This window comes from Onychostoma macrolepis, chromosome 01 (genome assembly GCF_012432095.1).
Source record: "Onychostoma macrolepis isolate SWU-2019 chromosome 01, ASM1243209v1, whole genome shotgun sequence".
Lineage (NCBI taxonomy): Eukaryota > Metazoa > Chordata > Actinopteri > Cypriniformes > Cyprinidae > Onychostoma > Onychostoma macrolepis.
The window spans coordinates 13,593,589-13,618,361 of NC_081155.1; the positions used below are offsets into that span (position 1 = coordinate 13,593,589).

General features: G+C 34.5%; 2 protein-coding genes across 2 annotated transcripts; one reads left to right on the plus strand and one right to left on the minus strand.

The window, feature by feature from the left end:
* The first annotated feature begins 6,055 nt into the window (after window positions 1–6,055).
* Window positions 6,056–16,660, plus strand: psen2 (presenilin 2). Its single transcript, XM_058782802.1, has 11 exons — window positions 6,056–6,196; window positions 8,980–9,144; window positions 9,258–9,466; window positions 10,202–10,343; window positions 10,450–10,517; window positions 11,107–11,327; window positions 11,857–11,955; window positions 12,114–12,164; window positions 12,322–12,441; window positions 12,660–12,775; window positions 14,139–16,660. The coding sequence occupies exons 2-11, from the start codon at window positions 9,013–9,015 to the stop codon at window positions 14,292–14,294; spliced, it is 1,314 nt and encodes a 437-aa protein (XP_058638785.1). The 5' UTR covers window positions 6,056–6,196; window positions 8,980–9,012; the 3' UTR covers window positions 14,295–16,660.
* A 27-nt stretch (window positions 16,661–16,687) lies between these two features.
* On the minus strand, window positions 16,688–24,361 carry dpy30 (dpy-30 histone methyltransferase complex regulatory subunit). The gene is made up of 5 exons (XM_058782813.1): window positions 24,285–24,361; window positions 23,950–23,990; window positions 23,790–23,837; window positions 17,829–17,980; window positions 16,688–16,912 (listed from the first exon to the last, which is right to left on the minus strand). The coding sequence occupies exons 1-5, from the start codon at window positions 24,292–24,294 to the stop codon at window positions 16,840–16,842; spliced, it is 324 nt and encodes a 107-aa protein (XP_058638796.1). The 5' UTR covers window positions 24,295–24,361; the 3' UTR covers window positions 16,688–16,839.
* Between the last annotated feature and the right edge of the window lie 412 nt (window positions 24,362–24,773).

The following is a 24,773-nucleotide window of genomic DNA, read 5'->3' on the forward strand; positions in this document are numbered from 1 at the left end:
ACCTGAATGAATTTCTTTGTTCACCTCAACATAAAAGAAGATATTTTGAAGAATGTTCATAACAAGAAGGTTTCTGGGCCTCACTGACTCCAATAGTTTATTTTTCTTTCTTTCTTTTTTTTTCATACTATGAAAGTCATGCAGCAGCTGTTTGGTTACCAGCATTGTTTCCAATATATTCTTTTGCGTTCAACAGCAGAAGGAAACTCATACAGGTTAAGAAAAACAACAGAATTTTAATTTTTGGGTGAACTATTCCTCAAAAGCAGCTTGATATAGCTGCTGTTGCCATTTGTGTCAATAATGTGAATCAAACATCAGAAAGAAAATCACTCCATGTCCTTGACTGAATCACTTTTGTAAAATAAGAATTAATCTATATTGAATTTATACAGTGAAGACTATTCAGTCTATTTGTACATATACTTTATACAATATAATGTTTTTTATTCAGTGTTTTAAGTTTTTCAAGTAGGTCGATTTATGTATCTTTGCTCTCTTGTCATTCATGACTGTTTACTTGTCTTAAGTAAGCTTGGTTTTACTTAGGCTAGTATTATTTTTTGTGATATTGTAATTAGTAACAAGAATTATGAAATTTCAGTGCATCAAAAATGTTGATAGGATAAAAATCCTATTTAAAGCCAAGTAAATAGCCCCGGGGCCCAGTGAGGTCTTAATGCGGCCCTGCTCGTGGGCCAGATTTGAGGATCCCTGCTGTAGAGGGTGTGTCATTCCATGCAAATTACCATCTGTCCCAAAAGGTGTTAATTCGGCTTGATCAATACAAATTCAAATTGTTAGTTCCTGTCTCCATTTCGGGGGGATGTTTTGTCTTGGGCTGAGTACTTAAGGAAATCTTGCAAGGAGATCAGGGCGATTCTGCAGCCAGATTGAGTCCACACACTTCATACTTTGTATTTCTCTAAAAGTCAGGTATGCATCTTAGATTAATCTTTGAGAATTTGATGTCTTTTATTGATTTGATATCTTTGAATTGGCTGTGTAATTGTCATAATACATATTTACCTGACAGATAATAAATTGTTACATTTGATTTTATTCTGATTTACTCCGTAATTATTGACTTTAGTTGATTACGTTGTATCCTTGTTACCGCATTTCCTGCGTCAGGTTAGTAATGGATTAAAATTTAGTTGAGATGGAGCATATAGGGTGAGCCTAACCTCTGTTCATTGTAATATTACTCTAGCTAATAAGTGTACATGGGGAACCATGGCATGACCATACCAAAGCTACTATCAGGGATAGTAATGTTGGTCGGCTTATATAGTAGTGGTCGTGACCTCTGACTAGAAATAATGTTGCTTTATTCAAGTGTATACAAATCTATAGGGGTTAAATAAAAGTACTTTTAGAATGAGCAAGCATAGGAGCGGCCGTCTAAAGTAGTTGAAAGATATTGAGAGGGAGAACTCTCGACATGCCATTAGGTTGTAAAGTTTATCTGGTCTGACTGAGGTGTCCTGGGTGCCATGGTAACCAGGGGCCTGGGGTCCTTCACAGATATCCTGGCACCCAGTATGTTTATTGGGTGAGGGGTCTGTGATTATTTGTTAATCGAATGAACAATTGTGTGTCTGATTGGTCCAAATGCTATAATTAATTCCACATACACAAGAAAGAAGAGCAATGTTCTGTAAGACAGCATTTAAGAGAAGAAAAAAGAAAAGAAAAGAGATTGGTGGAACTATACAAGAAAAAATTCCTCCATGAAATCTCCATGAGTATGTCATTCTTTTTGTTATTAACTTGCATTGGAGACTTTTTCCAAAGATTCCATTTCTAATAAAAATAAATCACATTTTGGTATGGATTTTGCAAATTTGTGCAAAAATTATTAAAAATCGCTTTCCAATTAGTATCAGACATTTCTGAATTCCAAAAATTTTTTCCTTTAGGTGACATTTTATGTTTGGATTGAAAAACATTTACTAATATTTTTATCAGCCTATTACTGTCATTAATCCGGCCTATGAACTTCCATTCACTCACCACCAGAGGTCACTCGCTCACCACATTGACTCTTGCACTACACTACTGTTGCACTTCACCAGACTACAATTCCCATCATCCATTGCACTGATGACACACACAGCTGATTGCACTAATCACACCTCACACCTGAGAACTATCACACACCCTACATAAACCATGGACTTCCCTTAATAGTTTTCCGAGTATTGATCTGCATATAATAGCTCTCTTCTAGCGCTAGCTGCCTTGCCATGCAATTCTGTGTTTTTGTTCTGTTCCCAGTGTTGTCCTGCGTTTATCACTCCCCGAGTGTTAGCTGCGATATGGAACCTGTTTGTTGTTTTCTAGTCTGTGTTCCCTGTATTTACCCCGGTCTCACCATTTGGACTCTGTTTATGCCTCACCTGGATTATCTCTCTGCCTTGCCTTGTTGGATATTGTTCGCCGATCATCGACCCACACTTGTCCTAGGATTACTCTGTGTCTTGCCCATGCCATACCTGCTTGCCGTTGTTTGACCATGCCTTTGTTTAATAAAGCTTTGCACATGGATCCGCACGTTTCACGTCTCGTTGGCGGCGTTACAATTACAAGAAGTAAATGCAATACTGGTAACTATTAACTAACTCTGGAAGCATCCATTCATTGCTTCTAAAAGTAAGCTGGTTATTTATTAAGTGTATCAACCCATTTGAAATAATTTTAACAACTTGTTGGAATTCTTTAAAAGGAATGGGAAAGTTGTGAAAACGCATAGGACAGAATGTCTCCACTATCATAGAACAGATTTATTCAAGTAATGAGACCGTTGTTCCATAAAAGTATTTTATATGGAGAAAAGTTGTGATAGAAACTGAATTAAACCATATAGAATTTTCTTTTTTTTTTTTTTTGACTTTCTTAACCAATTAATTTTTTTTTATTAAGTGCTTCACAAAAAAATTTGCAGATAAATCAAGGCATCCTAATAGATACATGAAGAAACATGAAGAACAGGGGTTATAACACTTGCATTAAGATACAGCACAAATAAAGAAGAAAAAGGAGAGACAGCAATTACAAAGTATGAGTTTCAATTAACTTTAACTTTTCAGCAAATATTAAAGACAATCAGTAAACATGAGAAATTCAGCCAAAAAAAACAACAACAAAAACTTGTATATAAAATTGACCATATAAAATCATAAGATTCACCATAAAGTTAACAGAAATAATTTTTGATTCATTATATAGGCCTATAAAAACAACTTTGCATGTTAGGCCTATATCTAAATTGTATCCAGATTTCTGTTGAAAATATCTAGATAGATCTTCCCTATTTATTTATTTATTTTTATTGAATAACAAGAGTGAAAAAAAGATGTAATTTTTTTTTTCTGGCTGATCTGAACAAAATGAACAGCTTAACCAATTAATTTTCTTTATTAAATTATGTTTTTTTTATTGTGCAATTTTTTTATTGCATAACAGGAACAGGAACACAACATACATATATAGAGGATCACATTGTTTTCAACTATTATCAATTACATCCATAATAGAATCAAAGGAAGAAATAGAAAAGATTTTATAATAATTAAGGAATTCACAGTAATTAAAAAGATTTTCATTATTCTTGAATAACTGTCTCACCAAAAATATACCGTTATTATACCAGTTTCTATAAAATAAAGACTTATTTTTAAAGGTAATATATTTGTTGTTCCATATCACCGATTTATGTGGAGAAAAGTTATGCTTAAAGATGAGCATCCATAATAAACAAACCTGTTTATGAAAAGAAGAAAACTTTATCGGAACCTTGTTATTATCAAAATTACACCTCAAAAGAAATTCTGGTAACACTTTACAATAAGGTTCATTAGTTAACATTAGTTAACAACATTAGTAAACATGAACTAAGAATGAACAATACTTCTACAGCATTTATTAATCTTAGTTAATGTTAATTTCAGCATTTACTAATGATTTATTAAAATCACAAGTTGTGTTTGTTAACATTAGGTAATGCACTGTGAACTAACATGAATAAACAATGAACAACTGTATTTTCATTAAATAACATCAACAAAGATTAATAAATAGTGTAATAAATGCATTGTTCATTGTTTGTTCATGTTAGTTAATACATTAACTAATGTTAATAAATGACACCTTATTGTAAAGTGTTACCGAAATTCTAAACCCCGCAACCTGTCAAAAATTAACTCAGGGATGATATTCCAAATTTTTCCGTTAAATTTCAGGTAGTTCTTAATCCACTTGTTCTTAAATACACAGTTAGCAGTATTAAAGTCTAGTACATTAAGACCACCATCTTCAATTGGATTGCACGAAACTGTCTTTTTTAAATAACGTGGTCTGTTCTTCCAGATGAAATTGAACAAAAAAGTATCCACCTCTTTTATGACCGATTGTGGAACATCTAATACAAGAGCCGTACACACTAAACGTGACAACCCTTCAGCTTTGGATAATAATATCTCTCATTAACCATGAATTTCATTTTTGTTTACTTTTCTTAATAATTGGTGTACAATTCAAATGATTTCTCTCCTTTTGATCTTTACAGATCTTAATACCTAAATAATCTACCATCTCTTTTACTGGAATACCAAGTATGTTATTATAATTTCATATTTTCAAAGGGAATAACACACATTTCTTTATATTTAAACACTAACCAGATACGGATGAGAAAATATTAAGGCAATCAATAGCTTTTTTAATTTCAGCTTCATTTTTTTTTTTTTTTAAATGGCTGTGTCATCTGCTAACTGAGAGCATTTCAACTCTTTCTCTAAAATTCGAATACCACAAAATGTATCTCTTTTAATATGTATGGCCATAGTTTGTGTTACAAGCAAGAAAAGAAAAGGTGAAACGGGGCAGCCTTGTCGTATACCTCAACTGATTTTAAACCTTTACGTTGTTCCATGTGATAACTTAATTGAACTGTTACAATCATTGTATAGTGTCTGAATAGCTTATATAAAAATGTTTGCGTCATTATTAATCAATGTAATTGGATGCCAATTTTCTAAAACAAAAATATCCTTATTGGGCTTTGGTAATAAAGTTCTCAAACCTTGTCTCAGTGAATTAGGTAAATAACCTTGTTGTATAGCTTCTCTAAATACGGCTAACAAAAAATGTGATAATTCACTAATTAAACCTCATTATCTTTGAGCTTGTTAATACAGTGAAGTACTTCATCTAAAGAAATTCCTTGGTCACACATTTTAATAGAGGATTCATCTATCTTTTGAATATCTTCTTTAATAGAGTCTAAAAATGACTCAATTTGTTGTCATCCGAATATAAATTCTCATAATATTCTGCCACATATCTTGATATTTTTTAACGTTTTCTGTTAACCTACCATTAATATTCAGTTTGACCATAGATGTAAATTCTACATTCCTTTTTTCCATATTAAAACAATATTTACTACTTTTTTCTCCTTCCTCTAACCATTTTTTTTCTTGACCTTATGAAGGCACCCCTTGCTTTATATTCATAAATTCCATCTAATTCCAATTGTAGTTGTAGTAAGTTATTTTTATTTTCTTGATTTATATTACAATCGCCAGAAAGTCTTATCATTTCATGTATGATTTTTTCTTCTTCTTAAGTTTTGCTATTGCTTTCCCCCTACTTATGGCTAAAATTCAAATTAATTCCCAATTAACATCTATCACATTCATTCCAACAATACTTTTTTGCTTCATCTCTAAACTGCACATCTGTCAATATATTCTGGTTCATTTTCCAATACGTAATTTCCATCTTTGGATATATTTGTATTTAAAGACAGAAAAATAGCTCTGTACAGACCTCATTAACATAGTTCAATACTGTTGAGAAATATTTTTTTTACACTAAGTAAATTGAATTTTTTCTGGATACTTATGTCTCCATGTATCAATCAAGTCAAAGGTAGAACATAAATTATTCAGGAAGAACAGACCTGTTATTTGGACGAGGTGGCAAGCAATCCTTTTCAGAATCTTATTCAATTATGATTGGTCGACGTGAAATGTGGTCAGCGGACGTCACGCGCCGGAGCGTCACGTGGCGCGGCGAGGATCAGCTGATCGAGATCACTTCCTCGCTGGGGTTCGCGATGTTTTGACGGAGTCCTGCTGCAAATATCGCTGCTGGGTCGTGCTTCATGTAAATACGGTCACATTTGAAGGTATTTCAGTCTTCTCAACTGTACACTTGATCAGATGTGGGTTTACTGTAGACATGGGGAGGGTCCAGACACATCAGGAGATGTTGGGCAGTCATGGATCAGGATAAATGCTTTGATCTGGGTTTGTGGAACATTATTAGAATACGACAGTATCACGAGTAAAAGCAGGGGTGTATTACACTCATTATAACTGCGGGGAAACCCGTGTGTTTGTCCCAGAGATTGTTATTCGTTTATAAAGATCAACATTTTTTTGTGTTTTTAATCTAATCCACTTACAGAAGAAATATGCTACTTTTATAGTACAATGTCAGATGGTAGTCTAATATCATATTAAGATATGAAATGCAAGTGTATATGGAAATGTAACTGACACAGGTGGATATTATACATTTATTTTCTTCTGTGTCTTTTATAAAAATGTTCACACTGAAGCTCCGATCTAGTCATGTCATGTCACTAGAGAAACATGATATATCAGCACCGTATCAGTCACAAGAATATTTTTATATTTCATATTTTTATGAGTTTATAATTTCAGTCATTTATCAGTTATCGGCCATAACATTAAAATAATTATTAGTGCATGCATGACTAAAAAGCATTTTGAAAGTTCAGCGCCCATCTTAACCACAGAAAAAGTTAAACAAGCCTTTACAGTTTCTGCTTCTAGTATTAATTGGTTTAGATAATAATAAAAGCTATGATTGACATTTACAGATATTGTCAGTAATAGATATTATGCATTGTGTAAGGAAAACTTTCCCCCCATTTTATCTATTTTATATAACTTTTTACGCTTTTATTGTCCTTTTTATATAGGTTTTTCTCACAATTTTAATGTATTTTTTTACTTTTCAAAACATTTTTAAATCACATTCCATAATAAAATTGTTCTTATCACATTGCTATGTAACTGATCAGCAGGATGTGTCAGTGCTGGGCAATAAAACTGGGGGAATATATATATATATATACAGTGCCCTCCAAAAGTATTGGAACAGTAAAGACAAAATTGCTCTGTTGGCTGTGGAGTCAAGACATTTACAAATATGATTAAAAGATGAATATGAGACAAAACTACAGAATGTCACATTTTATTATTGGGTGATTCAACACGCAGATGTTTTATCAGATGAGAAGATCAGGACTTTTGGAGTTTCATCCCTCGATCAGATGTGAGCATAAGTATTGGAACAGTTGCCTCACAGGTCTTTCTAAGTGATCAGCTGTGTCCTGTTGCATTAATTCTTCAGATATTAAAAGCAGGGAATGTGTCGTATCAGTTATATCCATTACTTCTGCATTCTGAATCTTGCATTCGATGATGACACACACAAACCAGGATGACGATGAGGGAGCTGACTTTGAGAGAAAAGCAAGCAATTTGGATGCTAAAAGAAAAGAGGAAGTCAATTAGAGCTATAGCAAAAACAAAGGGCATGGAGAAATCAAGAGTTTGGAAACCACCAGCGACACCAGCAACCAACAACTACCTGATCGGCTGAGAAAACAACAGTAGTTGATGACAGACAAATCATAAAAGCTGTGAAAATGAACCCTAAAAGACGTGTCTGTAAAATCACCAACAACTTCCAGAAAGCTGGGGTGATGCTCTGACAATCTACTGTCCTCAGGAGACTTTGACACAGAATTACAGATGCTACACAGCAAGATACAAACATCTGATCAGCTCCAAAAATAGAAAGGCAAAATTAGAGTTTGCAAAAAAGCACAAAGGTGAGCCAGAAGAGTTTTGGCTGTGTCCTGTCTTCAGAAAAAGGGCTACCAAGCCACTTCTGAAACAGAAACAACGTCAGAAGCATCTTACCTGGGCTAAGGAGTAAAAGAACTGGACTGTTGCTCAGTGGTCCAAAGTCCTCTTTTCAGATAAAAGTAAATTTTGCATTTCAATTGGAAAACTGTGCTTGATTGATTCAATTACTGTGCTTGATTGGCCAGCCAACATGCCTGACCTGAACCCCATATTGAATCTATGGGATATTTTCAAGAGAAAGATGAGAAACAGTCAATCCAACAATACAGACGAGCTGAAGGCTCAATAGTGCCTCAATAGTGGCTGATCTCTTCCATGCCACACCTCACTGATGCTGGAGTTTGTGCTAAACGAGCCCCGACCAACTATTGAGTGCATAAATGAACATACTTTAAAGAACTTGAACTTTTCTGTTTTGAAAATCCTTTTTTTGATCGATCTTAGGAAATATTCTAATATTTTGAGATACTGGATCTTTGACTTTCATGAGCTGTAAGCTCTAATCATCAAAGTTTAAATTTTTTTTTAAATGTTTTACTTTACATGTAATGAATCTAGAATATATGAATGTTTCACTTTTTGAAATAAGCTACAAATTTTTTGAGATGCACCTGTGTGTGTGTGTATATATATTTATATGTGTGTACACACACATATATATTTGACAGTATTTCGTATAGTTTTTCCTCTGTAATGCCATAATTTTTGTAAAATTCAGTTCAAAATGAAGGCATATTTTACACTTACTGAACACAGTCATATATATATGTATAAATATAACCATGCATAATAATTAACAGCAATATTTACTTGCATGTGTTTTCATTACACTATTTTAATGCATGTAAAATGTTGCACAGACTTCCATGATCAGTGTTGTGGTGATGCAAATGAATCATTGAGCCAACTCTTAATTTTACGTATGTAAGCTACTGTATGGTTTTTCCATTAAGATTTTTGGTAAAGGCTGCATTTATATTCATCTGGCATGATGCGTTTGTTGCAGCTCTGGGCGTTTGGCTTCTGTCACCTTCTCTTCATGAATACCTCAGACAGTGAAGAGGACTCTTACAACGAGAGGTCCGCTCTGGTCCAGTCCGAAAGCCCAACCATCCCCTCGTACAACCAAGATCATGATATGTCTCTGCCCCAGGAAACAGACACCAAACGGGTAAGTGGACATGAATTATTTTTTTCAGTTGTTAATTTGCTTTCGATTTGCATCTGATCCTTATCTGCATCCACAAATCCCATTTTTATCGTCCTAATCTGTAATTCTTGCAGCGGCGGCCAGTCAGCTCAGTTTTGGACGAGCCAGGGCCTGTGGAGCAAGAGCGAGCATCTACTCCTGACGGAGAGGAAGAGGAGCTGACCCTCAAATACGGCGCTAAGCACGTCATCATGCTCTTCATCCCCGTCACGCTCTGCATGGTGGTGGTGGTGGCAACAATCAAGTCTGTCAGTTTCTACACGGAGAAGAGCTCACAACGGCTGTACGTGCTTTGTTCCGTGCTAAGTTCAGCCAAAAATGAAAAAAAATTCTGTCATTCATTATTCATCCTAAGTCATTCTAAACTTATATATTTCCATGGAACTGCTTTTCAAAAGGAGATTTTACAAGATATATTTTCTCTTAAAAAATGTTTTTATTGTTGAGCGCTAAAAAGCATGTCAAAACATGATTCAACAGTTTTTCCTGATAATATCTGCTTCCAGTATTAACCGATTTATGCAGATCCAGGTAATAACAATATAAAGAAATGCTGTGATATGCGGTGCATTATGTAATGAAAAACAAAATGTTTTTTTTTTTTTTTTTTACAAAAATGTATTAAATTAAAAAACAAAACTAACTATATATACATATATTAAGATAATATAATATATAAGAAATCAGGGAAAAAAATCAGATTGATTTAAAAATCAGTCTTTAATTGTTCTGTTTTACTGCCTTCGAAAAAAAAAAGTTATTTTTGTTTTTAATATTATGTTTTAAATATTATAATTTTTCACATTTTTAAATGTAAAATAATCATATTTCTTTCAGTTATAAAATGTGAAGAATTTGCTTTCCATAATATTGTTATCATATTGCTATGCTATGTAGGATGTGTCACAAAAAGTAACAGCCAATAGATTTGAGGGTGAATGAATGATGACAGAGTTTTCTTGTTTGAAACAATCCTTTATGAAGAAGCAAAAATGTATGGTTTGTGTGTGTTTTGCAGCATCTACACTCCGTTCGAAGAGGATCCGAACTCTGTCGGTCAGAGGCTCTTGAATTCGTTCCTCAACACCATCGTCATGATCAGTGTGATTGTGGTCATGACGATAATACTGGTGGTGCTTTATAAATATCGCTGCTATAAAGTGAGCTCTTCTTTATTACTGTGGTTTTGACTGTAACTAAACTACTCCAGTCTTGTTATAAAAATGCTTGCTGTATTTTCTGAGGTGTTTTTCTGTGTGTGTGCAGTTCATTCACGGCTGGCTGATTCTGTCTTCACTGATGTTGCTCTTCTGGTTCAGCTTCATGTATCTGGGGTGAGATTCTGCTGAGCTTCGCTTTCTTCTAATATTGCTACTGTATGTAACTGATCTCATACAGGAGGATGTGTCAGTGCTGGACGATATAGCTGAAAACATGATACATGACAGAATTTTCATTTTTGGGTGAACGATCCCTTTAAATGGCTTGGAAGAGTGATTTTTGTTGATTGCAAGAAGTAAAATGTGGCTTTTTTTTTTTTTTTTTACACTAAATGAGCAAAAGAAATAATGATATCTAATCATTTTTTTTATGGAGTAATATAACAGTACATAGTAATAAGCAGCAATATATTAAAGCATGTGATATGACAGAGTTCCATGAACAATTGTGAGTGATTATGTCAGGGGTCAACAAACTTGGTCCTGGAGGGCCGGTGTCCTGCACAGTTCCCTCCAGGACCGAGTGTAGTGACCCCTGGATTATTTAAACGAAATAATTAAAAGAAATGAATCAAACTAGATCAATTGATGACACTTTTCATAATATGACCCCTCTAAATCAGCTTTATTCCTAATTTAGTTCCTGATTTAGTTGATTTAAATGTATTGTCGTATTACTTTTGTCAAACCCTTTTCTTTTCAGCGAGGTGTTCAAGACATATAACGTGGCTATGGACTACCCAACGTTAGTGATGATCGTCTGGAATTTCGGCGTCGTGGGAATGATCTGCATCCACTGGAAAGGGCCGCTGCGGCTGCAGCAGGCGTACCTCATTGTCATCAGCGCCCTCATGGCCCTCATCTTCATCAAATACCTGCCCGAATGGTCAGCATGGGTCATACTGGGAGCCATCTCGGTATATGGTACGGTGCCTGCCTGGAGATTGATTGACAGACCGCAAACCTTCTGCTTCTGCATTTGTTCTTCAACTTCTCTGTCACTTCCTATACTGTGACTCATTCACATTTAAAAGAAGGATTGCTATTTCTTTAAGGGGTTAATAATCAGGCCAAAAAGGAAAATTCTGTAATTATTTAATCTGTAATCAGCCATGTTCCAAATATCTATGACTTTCTTATGTGGAACATGAAATAATACTGGGATGATACCATTGTATTTTTTCACCAATGGTTGAAGACATTTCTCAAAGCATCTTCTTTTTTGTTCTGCAGAAGAAAGAAACGCATAAAGGTTTGGAACGACATCAGTAAATTAGGACAGAATTTTCATTTTTGGATGGACTATCCCTATAACTTGTACAGAACATCACTTTTTTAAATATTTTTTTTGTAGTGGCACAGAAATAACAAATATAATTTTTAATCAATGAAAATGCTCATATCTGTGGAATTAGTGCACATGATTGTTTCACGGTTTATGTTTATTTTCCAGATCTGATAGCGGTGCTTTGTCCGAAAGGCCCGTTGAGGATGCTGGTTGAGACGGCGCAAGAAAGAAACGAACCAATTTTCCCTGCGCTCATATATTCATGTATGTCCTGAAAAATGAAACCCAGAACAAACAGCATACAGACTCACAACAGTTGGGATTGTCTAATAATTACATCACCACATTTGTAATCAGCTGGTTTAACCACTTTAAGTCCAGTCAAGATGGGTCATGTACTAATAAAAGTTTCTCTTTTTCAGCTGCCATGGTTTGGATGGTTGGCATGGCTGATTCTAGTAATCCAGATTCCGGTGAGCTGCATTTTTTAGTTCTTTACTATAATCTACAAGCACTTTACTAATATTTTAGTAATTTTTTTTCCAAGACCATGAAATGCTTTGTGTAGAAAGTGGAATGTAATACCCTGTAACCTAGATGTTGCTGAATAAGCTGTTGTTGTCCTCTCAGCTGATGAAAGGCAGCGAAATGAGGGCGGAGCCCGGGCACAGGAAGGGGTGGAGTCAGAAGATGACGTGGCTCAGGGAGGGAGGCGGCAGTATTCAGCAGAAGAGGACCTTGAGGAAGACCGTGAGTGGTTTCTGTGATCACAGCCTGTCATACAGATCATGTTCTTTGCTTGCAGTACTTCACTTATAAAGCATGTAATTAAGTCTCAAATGTCCAGTGACAATGAGGTGAACTAGTTAAAAATGCCTCCGGGAATCAAAGCAAACTTAACAAACAGGTTTGACTATTTTCATTCTAGTGTCATATGCTGAAATGCCTGTTGGTTGACTTTCTCACAGGAGGGGTGAAGCTGGGTCTTGGTGATTTCATCTTCTACAGTGTCCTGGTGGGAAAGGCGGCCGCCACCGGAGGAGACTGGAACACCACACTGGCTTGTTTCGTGGCCATTCTCATTGTGAGTGTGTCAACTAGCCTTTAAGATCCATCTTGTACAGACTAACATACACTAGTATTTCAAAGTTTGGGGTCGGTAAGATTTTTTTAATGTTTTTTTTTTATGTGCTTTCCAGTAAGTCATTAAAAACAGAAAAACACAAAATCTTTAGCCTAGACTTAAAAATATTAAGAGAAGAAGCTTGTCTAATGGATAGTGGCAAGGTGTTCCAAAGCCTCGGGGCAACAATACAGAAAGAACGATCTCCCATGCACTTAAGCCTCGACTTAGGGGTAAACAGTTGATCCTGGTTGGAAGACTGAAGGGATCTAGTGGGTTGATACTCAGTCAGTAACTCACAGAGATAAGTAGGGGCCAAACCATTTAGAGATTTATAAACGAGGAGCAAAATTCAGACGGGCTAAAAACAATAATTTCAGTTTTCTTTTTATTGAAAATTAAAAAATGTAATGAAAGCCAAGCCTTCACATCCGCCAAACATGCCATAAGATGCTCAGAATTTCATTTTACAGGCAAATAAACCTGAGTGTCATGTTTAAAGTCTATTATGCATGCCGAGTCGTAGATAAAAAATACAGTTAAAAACAGCTTTTTAAAATGGCTTTTTTATATTTTAAAGTGTAATTTATTCCTGTGATGTAAAGCTGAATTTTCAGCATCATTACTCCAGTCTTCAGTGTCACATGATCATTTAGAAATCATTCTGATACGCTGATTTACTCAAGAAACATTTCTTATTATTATCAATGTTCAATCGAAGATGTTAGTGTAGTGCAACTGAACGGACCAGTCAAATGTGTGTCAGAAATATTAACTATAATTTTAATTATTTGTCACAAATAAGAACCATTTTAAAACGGATAAATTGGCTTTCATCTGCTCAAGAGTTAACTATGCACTGCCATTTCTTAGATTTGCATTTAAAAAGTTTAAATTTTTGGAGTGTAGGTAGTTCACAGCTGTCTTCACTAGACACATTATTACAGGCCATTACATAACTAGTTAACTTTTAAATTCTATCGAAAAAATATATATATAAACATCTATAATAAAATGAAATCCCAAAATGCATTGTTACAAGTACATACTTATTCAATGTACCTTTTATATATTATATTATAATAAAACCATACTTATATTTATTAAATGTTTTTTTTTATTCATATTCATTTTTTGGAATTTCAGTCAGTACTAAAGATACATTGATTAAAAAAAATTGTTTAACATTGACTTTTGTAAACAATAATTGTTTTTGCTGTGTATTTTTATTTCCACTTACTGTATGTTGAATGTTCCAAACGAGTGGATGGAATTTAGGGTTGTTGTTGTTGTTGTTGTTGCTGATGTTGTGGTTGTTTTGCAGGGACTGTGCCTGACGCTCCTCCTGCTGGCCATTTTCAAGAAGGCTCTGCCGGCTTTGCCCATCTCCATCACCTTCGGCCTGGTCTTCTACTTCTCCACAGACAATCTGGTACGGCCCTTCATGGACAGCCTGGCAGCCCACCAATACTACATCTGACAGAAACCCACTGACACATGAAGGACTTTATCAGACCACAGTCATTACGTTTCAATGAGATTCAAACGTTTTTAGTTCTTATGAATCCAAGCAGGTTTCTGATCTTTCTGAGATGCTCTAGGTGAGTGAGTGAGTGAGTGAAGGTGTAAAATGTATCAAAACAAGCAAACCGATTTCAGTTCTGAGTTGGCATTTTGGTTTTTATTCAGAAGCTGCACATCAGCTCTTTAGAATATACAGTAGTTTTACTATTTTTTTGTACTTACTGAGAAGTGTCAGTGAAGGGTCTTTTTTCATAAATAATGACTTATAAAGTGAAGAACAGAGTGCTGCTAGATTCAGTGGCGAGACAGAAGCCTGTGTATGTGGCCTACATACAGCAGTGTGAGCGCTGTAGGCTTGCCAGTGGTTACAGCATAATAAACTAATCACACAAATAGAGTTTTTCCTGCATACTTTCATTTTAGAATCACTAATATTGTGGAAGGCCTATGAAAGTGTGTAACGTAGGTTTATCAGGATGTGATCCTAAATCAACATATTTGTTTGACCTACATAGGGCTGGGTGATGCATCTTAATATTCACAATAATTTTGCAGATTTTTATGTAATTTACATTACATTTCACAATGTTGCATTTTAGTTGCAGAACACTGTTCTAAAACAACCTAGAAACCAAACCTAAAATTAAACATGTTAACATTTTATGGATGGCTAAAACTGAACACTTACCAAACTGTAATCTCGAGAAGTTTTTAAGATTGTATTTACAAAGACATAAATGTTTTATACAACAGAAATAAAATGTTTTGAAAATGGTAGGTTCTCTAGAAGTAGCCTCAAAAACACCAGTGTAACATTTTATTACGAATACAAAACCAGACCAAACTGCAGAACGTTTTGATAAGTTTTAGTGAAAATACGAGTGCTGTGACGAAAGAGTATGAAAGTGTTCGTGCAGAGATGTTTTAATAGTCTCTCTCAAAATATAACATTTTTATGTTATGTTTTATTAAAAATGTTAGTAACTTTATAATAATGCGTTAAATAACAATGAGCAATACATGTGGTGTAGTATTCATCTGTGTAATCGTTAATGAATAAAAATACAGTGTTAGTTCTTGTTAGCTCAGGTCCATTAATTAATATGAAGAGGCAACTTTTGATTTTAATAATGTATCAGTAAATGTTTAAATTAACATTAGCTAATATTACTAAATGCTTTAGAAGTCTTTTTCATTTTTAGTTCATGTTAACTAATCGTATTGTAAAGTGTTACCCAAATACATAAATCCCAAGATATAAAAAGAATAATGTCAAATGGCTATAAAATATAATAAAACAAATGAATGATATATTTAATATTTCCTAAGCTGCATCACCCAGCCCTAATCCTGGAACAACATAGCAAAATCAAAATTGTCACTGATGCAATTTTTGTGTTTGAAGATTTGAATTGAAACGCACATTTGCAAGTATCAGTTTACGAATTTGACCAAGTCTTTGGTTTACATTTGATCTACTAACTCTTGCTGACAATGTCACAGGCACTGTTAAATTTTAAAATAAGTACACTGGGACCGTATATCTAGGATTTCTTCTAGACCCATATCAGGTATGCCAGCTCTTAGAAGTTGTTGGTGCCTTGCTTTGTTGTTTTTCTGTGCCATCGAAACTGCACACGAGAACTAGTGCACTGGAGGTGCAATACATTACAGAGACACAAGGACAGAAACTGAATTCTTTCACTCTAGTTTACCGAGTTTCAGGTCAATAACAATGTATTTATGTTGCTTTTCCACAGCATTTTCAGTTTAACATCATATTCAATGTAAAAAGGCATCTATAATCTTAGTATGAATTTTCTTGAACTAATTGAAAACGTGTTGGTCGTATATAGCACTGAGAGTCATTCTCTGTTAGATGATGGGCTCTCGGCTTTATAAATGTTCCTTTTTTATCAGCTGTTACCTGAATAGAAACAAACCATTGCTATCACACGTTTTTATACTGCTTTATGAATATAGAGACCTTTCATGGACATGGTGATTGCGGCTGCTTGAGAAACAGATGTGCTTTGAGCGGTTTAGGAATATTTTGCATATGCTGTGAGAGCGTTTAATCTTTATACTGAAGAAAGAAATTATATTTACTACAGATTAAAATTTGAATTGTTTTTATATGTTCACAGTTAAAAGGAATTGTTTTCCTCTCTCGATTTTGTTTGTTATTGTCATGCACAATGCTTGGTGTCGTGTAATAATAAAATATCAAGCAAATAAATGGGAATGAAGGATTGTTCCTGAGCTGGATTTTTGTATATGCCAAGCCAATTTAGTGTAAATTTTAGCTGCCTTATCAAATAAAGAAAATCCACACCAGTGAAACATATGGCTGCTTGAACATTTTATTAGAGCTTAAAAAACAACATTAATGTTGGCAAACAAACAGTTTGAAGAATGTAACACCATTACATTTAAATTCACAAAAGAAATACACAAAACACAAAACTGTAATCCTAAATCTTCCACCGCACACTGTGTCTTTAATTTCGTTCCTCAAACTGGGACTTGTTCTTCAGTAAGAATGCCGCTAAAAACTCTATGGGATTTGGAGGCCTGAAGGAAGATGGATAGTGGTATTAGATACATGAACTTAATTGATACAAGGAGGAAATTTCATTTTGATCAGACAAAATGAATTAAAAGAATAATTCTCCCAAAAAAAGAAAAATTGCTGAATTCAGGCCATTCAAGATTTGGAGAAATTCAGCATTACATCACTTGCTCAGCAGTGTATCCTCTGCAGTGAATGGGTGCCGTCAGAATGAGAGTCCAAACAGCTGATAAAAACATCACAATAATCCACACCAGTCCAGTCCATCAATTAAAGTCTGGTGAAGTGAAAAACTGCGTATTTTTAAGAAACAAATACATCATTAAAACATTTTTAACTTGAAACTGCTTCTGGGTAAAATGCGAGTCTCTATCCATAATATTTCTTTCTCCACTGAAAAAGTCATCTCATCTGAATCAGGAGAGAAAAATGCTCAGATTGAGCACCGTTTATAACTGAAAAGAGTCCAAAACTACTTTAACAAATATGTTGGTGGATTTTGATGTAAAAGACAATAAGGGGTGGACTTTTTATTGGAGGAAGTGTCATTATGGATTATGGAATCGTATTTTGGCCAGAAACTATGAGAAACGCAGCTTTTCACTTCACAAGATGTTAATTGATGAACTGGACTGGTGTGGATTATTGTGATGTTTTTATCAGTTTGGACTCTCATTCTGACGGCACCCATTCACTGCAGAGGATCCATTGGTGAGCAAGTGATGTAATGCTAAGTTTCTCCAAATCTGTTCAGATGAAGAAACATACACATCTACATCTTGGATGGCCTGAGAGTGAGTACATTTTCATTTCTGGGTGAACCGTTCTTTTAAGGCAATCATAATCCCAAAAATCACGTTTTCATGTAGTTTTGTGGTTGAAAAGAACTTAGCAAGACGTCTGAGAACTAATGCAGACCTTTCCTTGGCCAGAACTGACAAGCCCTGCAGGAGAATAGGAACCACAGTCTGATCCAGATACGCTCGTGTGGGAAGGGTCTGCAGGGTCTGAGGGTCCACCTTCTGTTTGGTGACTTTTTCAGAGGTCGTTTTCTCATTCTCCACTATTCTCTAGAAAAAGCATACAGATACACATAGAATACACTCGTATAACTAATGCTTCATTCATGCTGCAGCCAATTCAGAACTGTTTTTCTAATCCAGTCTTTAAGACATTATAAATTTAAATACAAATTACTAGGGTTGTTCCCTTTCCGATACTAGTACACAAAAAGAAAACCGAAGATGCCTAGCAGTACACACATCACTTGAATTGAGTTAGCTGCTATTTGCAATTCTTCATTTTAATAATAATAATAACTGAATAATTGTTCATTTATCATACACTTTGTTAGTAGCTTGTACTTGCGATTGTTGATCAGTTAGTACGCTGTAAAAAAAAAAAAATGGAAAAGATAGGCTACTAGTAATTTTCCAGGATCCATTATCCATTGTAACCCTGTAATCCGAAAACACAATGCGTAATTTAAAATGCAGGTAAAAAACCAGTACGGAAAATTCTTTCATATTAACATAGTAGATTGTGCCCTATTTTTACAGACTTTTCTTGGAGTGTAGCATACTAACTACTAATACACTGCTTAAAGCATAATTGTTGAGAATGTGTTGTATTAATAGTTTACTAGCTATATAAAAAAAAACAAATTGTAATCATTCAGAAATGTAATTCAATTAATTTTAAAATATAGTTATTTATATTTTAATATTATGCATATTATTTTACAAACAAATCTAAATGAACAAATATAAAATATATATTTTTGCTGAGATTTGATGTTTGACATCACAACGTCATTTAGCAACAAATTGACCTTCCTTTAGCAAGGAACACTTTCCCAAACTTTTTGTTTAAGTCAGTCGGTGGTCTTGAATTTTTGTTAAAATGTAATTATTGTATTGACAAAATTCCAGTAAAACTTGCAAGATTTCATCAACAAGCTCTCATGGCGTGGACATTGGCCTATAAACATAACTTTTCCCCTAGAAGATATTATATCTGGAATAACAGAGATATTTTATATGAACATAAATCAATTTTTTATAAAAATTGGTTTGAAAATATTTTTCTGGTTAGTCAGTTGATGAACAGTGATGGAGTCTTATTATCATACACAGAGTTTCTTGACAAATTTAAAATCCCAATTAGACCCAGAGAATATGCCATTGTTATGGATGCTATACCCAGTAAGGTATTATGTCTTCTTAAAAATGAATGTAATGAAAACCCTAATCTGGATTATATAACTAATTCAATTTTTATTGGAAATATTAATATTTTAAAAAACGACATACCAAATAAATATATTAGAAATGTAGTAAATGATGTTACATATCCTCAAGCTAGATTTTTCTGGTCATCAATATTTGGAGACTTAAATTGGCGTAAGGCTTGGAGAATGGTTGATAAATTCTTTGTTAATAACAAAGTAAAGGAAGTTTCGTATAAAATATTGCATAGAATTTATCCAGTGAAACATGTACTGGAACGTTTTAAATTGAATATTGACTACTCCTGTGAATTTTGTAGTAATGAAAAAAACTATTTTTCATTTATATTTCATTGCTTTTATACAAAGATATTTTGGGTTGATGTCAAGAATTTCATTACAAGAAAACTTAATACAGCTGTTAAACTGGGTGGGTCTGATATAATGATATATGCTGATGATTATGGGATAGAAAAGGATAAAGCGTATATTATTCAATTACTGGTTGTAATGGGGAAATTTCATATACACAAAATGAAGTGGTTGGGTGGTAAACCAATTCTTTTTTATTTTATCAACGAATTTAAACAATATTGTAATATGGTACATAAATGTAAAACAAAAAAAGCTCTCAGGACTTCTAAAGTTATCTGCAAATTTGAAGTAGACAAGTAAACTACCATCTTCATTATTTTAGTTGTTTTATTTATTTATTTTATGTTTTTTCTTCCTCTGGCTAATTTTTATTTTACTTGTAATCTTGTGTACTGATGGCATTTATATGCAAAGTTGTATTTCTCTTGTGGCTATATATGTTCATATGCAATAAAATTTTTTTAAAAAACCTTCCTTTAGCAACTTTCTCTGAAAATTAGTTGGTAACACTGCAAGCAACCACTATTTAGAGCAGCGAAGAAGAAATACAAAGGTGCTAGCACATTGCCAGTAAATCACTCGCATATGCGACTAAATCTTCACCCTGCGCGACTAAATGATGTCTAATATTAGCCATTGGCTAATAAATAATCCTATTTTACTCTCCAGTGTGTGAGTTGGAGGCTATGTATAAGTTTAGCACAGATATATTGTCACTCGCCGAACACTCTGACTGAGCGCGTCAGAGCTTCACTCTCCGTCAAGTGGTCTGTGCTATGTTTCAGATCATCTTAATGGATGCGCAATATGGAGCGAATTTTGTGCCAATATTCAAACAAATCCAGTGTTTTGCAAATAAACACAATCTGCTTTGCAAAGAAAAACTCGACTTGCAAACAAACGCAAAGTGATTTGCAAATACAAAACTCTATTTGAGAGAAAATGCAGAGGTATGGACAAATATATGTATTGTGTGTTGCAACTGTGAGACTCATTTGCCTTTTTATGAGGAAACTTGGCTTGATTTTCTCACACGCGTGCGGGCAGATTTTCTCACACGTGCAATTGAGCAACTTTCTTTTCCAAAAACAGCAGATGGCAGATTGAGGTCTCTGCAGAGCAAAAGTGGGTGTTTCTGAATTGCTAGTCATTTTCAAGCTGCTGGGTGTTTCTAAATCATGCAATCAAAATGATCCTCCTGACCTAACCCCACCCCTAAACCTACCGTCACTATGACGTCAGCCAATCAAGTAACATGGTCAAAAAACGCCCCGATCTGGTAACTCCCATTACTTTGCTGCAGAGACCTATACTTGGCAGATGGCGCTGTCGGTCAATTTACGCTAGTCTCCCGAGGCCTTTTCAGACCAGTATGAGTGGGGCAAGTGAGTTTCTGTCTTACTATCTCTATAATTAACCATTTAGATGTATTCAAAAAGCGACCCTACTACAGTGTCAGTGAAATTCACAACAAGTGCTGTAAAACTGTTAACATGATTGATTAGTTCAAAAATCAGTAGTGACATGGCTAAACATTTAAGACAGTCTTTCTCAATAAAAACTGATCCATTCTCCGTACCTCTTATCCTCTGTTGGATCGCGGGATATAGAATATACATGTATTGATACAATTGTTCAACATTCAAAACAATGCAGGGGTATAACAATATATCGTGTCACAATATATTGTAATACAAAAATGCAAATGTATAATGGATAGCAACCATATTGTGTACCAAAAATGAAAGCTTAGACAATTTAATTTAGTATCAGATATAGTAATATCACCCAAGAGGTCATTAATTATTAATAAAAAAATGAAAACAAATCACATTATTTAGTACAATATCTTAAACTTTTTTTTAAAATGATTAAATAATTACGTATTTTTTAGCTAAGCAAAATGATGAATATTTCTCTTATATGTCACTCTTGTCCTGTGAATTGGGGAGAAGGAACAAGTTCATGCTGATGTAATACTAAATTCAGCATTTTAATAAACAGTGGTTTAATAAACAGCGTGCTACACGGGTGAAGAGACACTCTGGACAGCGAGGACTCTTCTCGGAGTGACTCAGATGACTTAATGTTTGCATTTTGAAGAGCCACTAATATAATTCCTGACGGTAGCCTTTTATTCTTAACTTCATGAGTTAAAATGTTGCTCGGCCTTATATAAAAGCTACATAATTTTAGTTGGATTTTTCCAAACAGGCTATTGTCAGACTAAAATCTGCTGGTATATTGGTTGAAATATGAAATATCTCCTTACAGGCCACTTTTAGATTTACATGTTGTACAAGGCATGTATATTACTGTACTATATATAAACATAAATATGATAATAAACTATGATATCCCTTATGAAAATTAAAGTTGGTTTTACTATAGTAAAAGTGTGGTAATCATGTTTTTTTGCAGGTTACCATTTCAATATAGGCAGCTTTACTACAAATACCATGGTATTTATTTAGTAAAACCATGGTTAATTTTCGTAAGGGATATTAATGTTTAGATTATATTTTGGTACATTTACATAGCTGAATCACAATAAAGCTCACCTGAACTTTAACTAGTTTATTAAATGATTATAGTAGCCTATTTGTATAATTAGTTTAGCTTACTCCTTTCAGTACGCTATCTATGTGTAATTTTATACTTGTTTAAACTTTTACTGCAGAGGTAGCCTACAACATTTCTCTCCACTGGAGGCTATGTCTAGAGCAGAAAGACAATAAATCTTACTTGACCTTGTAAATTAAAGTAAATTAACTAATGATCACAACAAACAAGGACAGGAACAGGAACTCCAAATAAGGGCACAAGAGGAGAGGAAACAAGACGTAGAGACAAAGTCTAAATGCTTTCATTTTTGGTACACAATATTGTCGCTATATACTACACATTTGCATTTTTGTATTACAATATATTGTGACACGATATATTGTTATACCCCTGCATTGTTTTGAATGTTATATATTCTATATCCCGCGATCCAACAGAGGATAAGAGTTACGGAGAATGGATCAGTTTTATAGGGAAAGACTGTCTAGTTAAATGTTTAGCCATGTCACTCCTGATTTTTGAACTAATCAATCATGTTAACAGTTTTACAGCACTTGTTGTGAATTTCACTGACACAGGTCACTTTTTGAATACATCTAAATGGTTAATTATAGAGATAGTAAGACAGAAACTCACCTGTTGCCCACTCATACTGGTCTGAAAAGGTCTCGGGAGACTAGCCTAAATTGACCGACAGCGCCATCTGCTGTTTTTGGAAAAGAAAGTTGCTCAATTGCACGTGTGAGAAAATCAGCCTGCACGCATTTGTGAGAAAATCAAGCTAAGTTTCCTCATAAAAAGGCAAATGAGTCTCACAGTTGCAACACACAATACATATATTTGTCCACACCTCTGCATTTTCTCTCAAATAGAGTTTTGTATTTGCAAATCACTTTGCGTTTGTTTGCAAGTCGAGTTTTTCTTTGCAAAGCAGATTGTGTTTATTTGCGAAACACTGGATTTGTTTGATGAATATTGGCACAAAACTCCATATGCGCAGCGCACCTGTATTTGACATACCGTAAACTCTAGTGTGAAGGCGCACAACTCGCCGTCGCTTTGCTTTTTTCTCACACGCAATAACGGAGTTCCTTTGGAATTCTTCAGCTTAACTGCCGGTTTCTCCGGTAGTAGGCGGAGCTAATGCGCAAACGACAATCTCATTGGCTGGCGCTCACCTATTATCGTCCCTGTTTTGATTTCAGCAAATCAGTTTGAGCGAATGCACACAACCTGATTAATATTCATGAATCCAGCAGCTCGTTAATCCTTAGTGCGTCTTATATTGTTCTTAGTAGAATTCATAGTATGATTATTATCTTATCAGAATTATTGATAGTTCCCCCCCCCCCAATTTTTTTTTTACAGAAACACTGAATGACCAAAAAAGCACCACCACCAGTTCTGTTAAAATGACTAAAATGCATTCACACATGGTTACAAAGTTTTAATTCTAATTACTAAAGTTCTGTAATTAAATAATACTTGATTATCATAATATATTTATAATGCTTGACTGACTTTTGTTAAGAGTGTAATTTTAGATGTTTAAAAAGCTGTGCTATTTTCCAAATATGCACACATATACTTATAAAATAATTGTATCAATTCATACAGGGCTATCGGATCAGTACTCTCGGCCGATGACCTGAGCCTAGGAATCGGTATCGGAACATCTCTAAAAATCCCAAAATTGAAAAACAAAGTAGTACCTGTATGTTTTCAGTGAGGCCATATTCTGCATGAGGATTTTCTGGGACCTAAAATAAACAAGAAACACAATGACAACAACTGATCGACACAAACTGACAAAGTGCTTTCTTGTATTAAACACACAATCTTGCTTTAAAGAAATATTACAATGTTACTCACAGGAGTGTGTCCCTCCATGCTCTGCTCGGCATCAGGGTGTTCTGGAAGGATCAAAATTAAACTAATAAGCCACATTAACAAGTTTAAAAACTCATACGCCGCAGTACTTTACATACGAGTCGCGCATATTTGCATGTAAAGTCACATACTGTAGTGAATGGCGGGATTCAATGGGCCACTGCAGAAAGCTCAACGCTCGCAATAATGCAAACAATCAGAGATATAACTCTCCCTACCGTATGTTAACACTGACTAGGTCTAAAACTGCAGCAAATATAACCACTTCACAATTAATCAGCGCAAAATTAACCACAAAGCTCAGAAACAGCACTTACCGTCCGCCATAGTTTGTTGTTGGTTTCTACGCAGTTGACGTTGCGCATGCGCAAAAGCACACGCTTGAATGACGCGAACGGTTCTAAAAAGGGCGGGGCCTTGTGACCCAGACATATATTAATGTGATTGGTCAGAGTCTATTTTTTTTATTTTATTTTTTATTTTAACCATTTACAGTGTATTTATATGTTGTGTTTCTCAGTAGTATTATTAAGATGTAAAGCATTATCCAAACCACTTCTGAATAAAAACGTTAACGGTGTGGTCACGAGGCAAGTGTTACTTTGCTCCGCGATTGTTAAGGTGGACCAATCAGAGTCGTTTGTGATGGATACTGTTTTGTATATAAGTAAAAATAAAATACAAACGTAAAATTGATTTAAAAAATAATTGAGTTCTTAATTATATCAAAGACTATAGAATAGCCTTAAAGGGACTTTGATTATATACATATTAACATAATGACAGAAAAATGTTTATTCACAATA